Raw genomic sequence first — 6,666 nt, 5'->3', positions numbered from 1 at the left:
CAGAAGTTGCTGTTGTATTAAAGTCTAAACTAAAGACTGGGTTCTTCCTAACCAACCAAAACCATCTTTGTATTCTCTTGTTCAGAGCCATTTTCTGCTTTGATGTTGTTTAACATCATTTTCTTAGTTATGTTGTGTCTTTTTTATTTAATCATGTTTTCATTTTCTTTGTGCCTCACTTATTTCCACACATCAAAAAAAAGTTCGGCTTTATTTGATATTAAGTACTGAAAATTAAAAAAAAGTTAGATATTCTGCGTGATAATAAGAAACAAAACTTTCCATAGATGTTATAAAATGTAAATGGTTAATACTGAATCATATCTCTATGGATCTAATTAACAGCCTTGATTGTGAATTGAAGTTCTTTATAGATTACTGGTTGTTTTTGTGCAGATTGTGAGCATTGCTCAGACATGGTGAAACGAGGACAAACTGGGTTTTAACCACTTTCTGGTCTCTTATCTCTAGGCCCCCAGGAGAAGCATGTGATGACTCACGCAAGGCAGAAGGGTTCCCTCAGGCAGAGCCGCAGTAGTGCTGAGTGGTGGGACAACTGTCCTCCTGGGCCAAATGGTGGCACTATGGGCGGCACTGGGCCTGAGCGCTCACTCCGATTTGGCAGGACAAAGAAGATAATTGACGTCACCAAACAAGGGAAAGAAATGGGCAAGAAGATGACTCATAAGAGGGGGAGAAGAGAAAAATCTGATCAGAACAGGAAACTGGACCGACGGCGTGACAAAAAATTGGACAGGAAGTTGTATCCCTTGAGAGGGCGGGCTGGGGGTTCAGGTGAGGAGGGGCTCAGTTGCCACGTACTCCTCACCCGATTGGAGGAAAGTATACGTGAAAAAGAGAGTTCTGCAGAAAGGAAAGGAAACAATGCACGCCGACATTCAGCCCTCAAAAGTAAACCCCAAAAAGGGAAACGCAATGAAAGAAGAGAGTCAAAGAGTTCACCAAAAAACAAATCGAAGTCAGCTAGCTCAAGTCATGGGGAGGTTATCGATGTCTTGCAACCACGCAAGCGCCGGCTGGCCTCTCTCAATGCTGAGGCAGTGAACAGTCTACTGCTTGAAAGGCCTTCTGACCTTCAGCCAGCGGCCAAACAGGCCAGGAGACAGATAGAACCCACAAATGGAGTGGGTTCCTCGGATGCAGATCCAACCAGAACTGTCCCTGGAGGTCTGAAGGCCTCACGAGGTAACATCAGTAAAGTCTCCTCATCTCACAGACGTGAACCGTGCCAAAGCTCTAAGCCAGTCAAGAGGGCCAGAGTCAGTCGTGCTGATGAGCGCAGGGAGATGAGTCAGGAGAGTCTCGATGCTCCCGCCCCCAGACGATTGGCTGGACTCAATGCCGCAGCCCTGCTGAAGTTAACCAGCTCCTCTGCTACCAGTAAACAGAGATTAAAGGCTGCACCCACAGCTACTATCACGTCAGACTGCAAGGCTCCAGCTGCAGTCTCGACCCCAATACAGGACTCCAGAGTCAAACACAAACACAAAGGGCGATCACAAAAGCAGAAGGGGAAGAAGGCCCCCTCCCCACACAGCGGTTGCACAGCCTGCAAGGAGAAGGCGGACTTTGAGCCCAAAGTTGAGTGGGAAACCAGCAACTGCACAAACAGACTGACCAAACCCGGCTACCAGTCGCGCAGCATGCTAGCATACCCGCTAAAGCAAGTGAAGGAGGAGCCGCTGGAAACTGAACTGAGCCCATACTACTGCTGTCCACCAGAGGGCTCAGTAGAATACTGCCACCGTTTGGCCTTCTTCCTGGGTCAGCAGCCCTATCGAGAATCCGATGAACAGCCTCTTAACACAGCCATGACCCCTGTGAAGCGCGAGTGCCTCGTAACCTCACCGTCCCTGACCCATTCCCATCCGCACACGGCCCTGACCCTCAGCCCCCACCCATGCCTCTGCACCGCTGACCACTGCTTCTCCAGCTACTACGTCCACATTGCCCACCCGACACACACTGGAACAACATCACAATCCCTGGCCCCGCGACCTCTGAACTTTTCCCAATCCAGTCTGTGCCCTAACCGGATGACTGGCTCCAAGCTACTGGGTTCGCGGATGTCCCACAGCTCAGGGCTGGCCCACCCTGCCTACTGCAACTCTGTGGCTTCACCCTGTTATGGTGATGCCTGTGGGATCAATGGCTACACCTACAGAGCCATGCCTCCTGTCACCAGCCGGGGTTGCTCTTTCAGCACAGGATGCACTGGATGTACACACAGCATCAAAACAGGTGAGCTAATGCGACCTACAAAAGAAAAACACACTATCTGTACTGACCAATTCTACAAGACTAGTCTAACTTCAGTAAATAGTAATATGATGACCAATCATCCGCAACTGCCGCAAGTAGCATTTTTCAGTAAGATGTGGAGCATGTTGAGCAGTTCCCCCCGAATTATGGCAAGTTCATTGTTATTTTGCCTGTTTAATTCACTCACCTTAAGCCCTCTTTGTACAGCTGCTATTATGAAAGAAACCCTTATCCTTGTTATGAGGTTATGTGTTATGCTTGGATTTAGCTATTACTTGCAGAACTTAAGATTCCTTTGTTGTTGAATGTGCCTAGAGCAAGTTATGTTGTCGAACAAGTGTGAACATCTCATTTTGTTGTGGCCTTTTTTGTTGTCCATAGCTCAAGGCTGTGGCTCAGATGCTTCTTGATAAAGAGGCTAATATGTAATGTGTTCATACAGTACTTATATAAGGGACTGATGAATAAGATAAGAGAAGCAGGTTATTTTTTAGGTCAATTATATATTTTTGCCATTTTAAAGTTAGTGTAAACTTTGCTGAATATCAGCAATAAAATCAACTTAATTTTGTTAACACGAGCTAACATAAGCCACTATTAGCTACTGGTCTTCTTCTTTGTTCAGTTTATAGGCCATTGGCTAACAACATCAATGTGGATTATCGCCATTTACTATATTTTCCTATTCTTTACTCGGCCCACCATTCCAGACCATGATCAGTTATGCTCAGCGCCTTTGAACATCAAAGGATTTGTGCCTTAAGTCTCATTTATGCTGCCATTATGTGCAAAAAGTGATTCGTGCACAGAGTGCAGAGTGGTTATGCATTTTCTTGCCGTATGTTTTAAGTGTTATTTTAATCTTTTACCTTTCCAGAGGGTTACGCCTCCCCTCAGGGTGACCACAGCTCCTCCCTTCTGGTATCCCCATCCCTGCCCATCTCCAGCTGCCCTCTCTCCAGTGTGCCCACTTCCACCCAGACTAAACCCCACGTGCTGAGCCCCCTGTCTGGGCGGGACCAGCCCCAGGCCAGGTTAAAGCTGGCCAGGGAATGCTCTCAGAGCAGCAAGCCCTCCAACGGCTCTCTGTCCATAGGTCGAACACGGCTGCCTCAGAAACAGTCATCACCTGTGCCAAGCTGGACCAGCACCAAACATAAGAAAATCAGCCGCAGACGCGCCACCAACGGCTGGCGGACTGTTGGAGTGCCCACTGAGAGGGATGTCTTCATTGCGGTACGTTATTTGGGAATGTGTCTGTGTACAACTAAGATGAGCTACTATTAGAGAGCCTCTTGTCTGGTTGTCTCTCTCACTCTCTTGTATACCGTTACCTGATTTCACCCTGTTAGTAGAAAACTCAGCATCCACACAGCTGCCTCGCAAAAAAGAAATCAGCTCATGTGGGAGAAGATAATTGTGTTTTGACCAAACAGCTTTGTGTGACACATTATTTTGTTATGCCTCTGCACCAGCAAAAGCCGTTGCTGGAGGCATAATTTTTTCAGTTGTCACTCCGTCATATTAAAGTGAACGTGAAATCTCAGTAGCACCTTGAGGGAATATCTTCAAATTTGACACAAACATTCAATTAGGCAAAAGTAGGAGCTGGTTTAAATTTGGAGGTGAAAGGTAACCGTGAACTCAAGAAATACATTTTCCCTATAAAGATTATTATATGGGTCCTTTTCGTTGTGTATGTGTCTGTCGCAGGGGGAGGATGAGACTGCCCTGCGGCAGTGTTATGAAGGAGTGGAGAGGGACGGTGAAGTGATACATGTCAGAGACACAGTGCTGCTACGATCGGGCCCCAGGAAGAAAACCCTCCCATATGTTGCCAAGATATCATCGCTGTGGGAGGACCCCAAAACAGGTAAAGGAGAAGAGGAGGGGGCAGATCATTTAGGATGCGATGGTTTTTGAGCATGGATGGATGGTTGAAGTTGTATCTGGCCACGGTTGTTTACCTGTTACCTCTGTGTGTTCTGTGTTCGTCTCAACTCGCTGCCTCAGGAGAGCTGATGATGAGTCTTTTCTGGTACTACCGACCTGAGCACACCCAGGGAGGCCGAGATCCCAGCGCACACTGTGAGGTAAGGCTAGAATAGAGCAGAGCAACTCCATTTTTCCCGCTGGTTAGATTACAGTTCAGCAGGAAAACAGCCACATCTTGCATAAAAAACTGTGTGTGCCATCTTAAACACAAATCACTTAACCTGTAATTAAGCTACAAACTGCTACGTGTTAAGTATTAAAGTATTGTTACATTTAATATGATTCAGTTAAGTAACATAATGCCTTCTCAGGACTTTATAGAGACCCAAAGGTATAATATTGATTTAAAAAGTAAGACGTTATGGAAAAAAACATCCATTTGAAGACTTTGTTTATAACCTAAACATAACATTGTGAAATAATTGGTTATAATTTACATTTTTCAGAATGTTTTTCCTTATTCTCTCACTAAAGCAGATTATGCTGCAAGTTATTTGTATTCATTTGCAGCTTTTTTAATGTTAAAATACTATGATTTTATTTCACAGTGTAATTTTCATTCCAGCTGTGGCTGGAGGCATTTAGTTTTATTGGTTTTCTGTGTGTGTCATCCATTACTTCCCATGAACACAATATTTCAGGAAAACCTCAAGGGAATTTTTTTCAAATTTGGCAAAAGCATCAAAAGATAAAAGATGATTGGATTCTGATGGTTATATAATTTATAGATAAATTATGTGTTATACATTCACATTGTGCCTACACAATGAATAAGTGTTGTATCCATATACATTTATGTTGTATTCATATTTCAATAATTATGGATATTATTTTATTTCCCAGCCCAAAAGTGAACACATACAACCCAGTTTTGTAAAAGACATTAAATGATATGGTCTGTTGAGTAAGTTTTATAATAATCAGTTTAAGACAAATACCGTCCTTGGCATTATAGTTTTTAATTTGAAACATTATTTATTTTAGTTTGCCAGAAAATATTATTCTCTCAGATCAGAGCAGGTACTGTCGATTGCATGACTTGTATTAAATATTTATTGATCTGCTTTGTTAAAATTTTGTGATTATCAATTATTTATTTATAAGTGAGGGATAATGTCCTGATTTGTCAGAAAACTGTGTGCGAGGAGCTGAACAGAATTGCTTGTCTCAGCACAAATATTTAGACGCTGACTGCTGCAGGAGACATCATTATCTTTCTCTCACAGACCTGAAACTGTCGATAGTTGGTTAAGTCTTAAGCGTAAGCACAATGATGATAGCTCTGCCTCAGTCAAACAGAATAAGAGAAGAGAAAGTGTTCCTAGTGAAACTCTTCTCATGTTTACAGCGTATGTTGTTTGTTTGCGTTTTATCTCAGATCAAAGCGTAGAAACACACCGAAACAGTCCTATTCTGCATGAACAATTATGACTGTCTGTGCTCACAATAGTAAAAAAATCCTTGTAATTTCCTCAGCTCGCACAAGAGTAAACACTTTTATTGATGTGACACTGTCCACCCACTGTTGCTTTCAGAATGAGATTTTTGCCTCTCGGCATCAGGATGAAAATAGTGTGGCCTGCATAGAAGACAGATGCTATGTTCTCCCACTAGCCCAGTACTGTAGGTAAGTACTCACACGCTCACACTCACACACACATGCTCACACTCACAGCAATATATGTCAGCAGAAAGTCTGTTCAGAAGTCTTTCCTTTTAATCAACACCTCAGCGTCTGAGATATGCAGAAGCCGGTTTTTCTGACTTTCATATCACACATCGGTGACACTGCAACTGTTAATGAATTTAAGGGGAACACTGGACATGAATATTTGCTTAGAAATCATTTCCAAATATCTGTTTCGAGTTGTTTAGCTTGTGCTCTTCAGATAATCCTACTAACATGAGGACATATTTGATTTTAAACGTCGCCTGTTGATTTTTTTCCCTGCTCTCCGTTTTTTTTCCTAGATATTGTGCCTTGGTGAAGCGGCGTGCCGAAGGTGCCCCATCTGGCAGCGCCAGCATGGTGCCCTGCCGCTCGGACTTTGCCCCCCCCTCCCACCGCTGTGTGCCCACAGACGTTGACCCCGAGCTGGTGTATCTCTGCCGGCACGTCTACGACTTCCGCTTCGGACGCATCCTCAAGAACCTGCAGTAGAGGGAAGAGGGTTTGTCGCATCTATGAATTAATCATCAAGTCCCGAAGGAGCAAACACCCTGGTCTTTTCTGCTGTGGACCTCACGGTCAGAAGGAAGGGGGATGATGGGGTTGGGTTGGTGATGCAAAAAGTGTTTTTAAGAAGCACAGATCCCTTTAGTCAACTACAGAGGGGGGATACTATGTGATAGATGAATCTGTCTCAGTCAGGGCACCGATATTTCCTG

The 6,666-nt window shown here is 44.1% G+C and overlaps 1 protein-coding gene across 1 annotated transcript; it reads left to right on the top strand.

The window, feature by feature from the left end:
- The first annotated feature begins 477 nt into the window (after positions 1-477).
- On the top strand, positions 478-6,439 carry LOC133024610 (bromo adjacent homology domain-containing 1 protein-like). Its single transcript, XM_061091767.1, has 6 exons — positions 478-2,262; positions 3,161-3,519; positions 3,997-4,156; positions 4,297-4,376; positions 5,814-5,905; positions 6,250-6,439. Exons 1-6 carry the CDS (start codon positions 492-494, stop codon positions 6,437-6,439), a joined length of 2,652 nt encoding a protein of 883 aa, XP_060947750.1. The 5' UTR covers positions 478-491.
- Positions 6,440-6,666: the final 227 nt, after the last annotated feature.

This window comes from Limanda limanda, chromosome 18 (genome assembly GCF_963576545.1).
Source record: "Limanda limanda chromosome 18, fLimLim1.1, whole genome shotgun sequence".
NCBI classification, from domain to species: Eukaryota; Metazoa; Chordata; class Actinopteri; order Pleuronectiformes; family Pleuronectidae; genus Limanda; species Limanda limanda.
The sequence above is the reverse complement of the archived record's forward strand: the minus strand, read 5'-3'. Positions and strand labels throughout refer to the sequence as shown.

Coding starts and splice junctions, on each gene's coding strand:
- LOC133024610 (XM_061091767.1), top strand. CDS start 492: ATGACTCACGCAAGGCAGAAGGGTTCCCTCAGGCAGAGCCGCAGTAGT. Junction 2,263..3,160: donor TACACACAGCATCAAAACAG/GTGAGCTAATGC, acceptor TTACCTTTCCAG/AGGGTTACGCCTCCCCTCAG. Junction 5,906..6,249: donor CCACTAGCCCAGTACTGTAG/GTAAGTACTCAC, acceptor TTTTTTTCCTAG/ATATTGTGCCTTGGTGAAGC.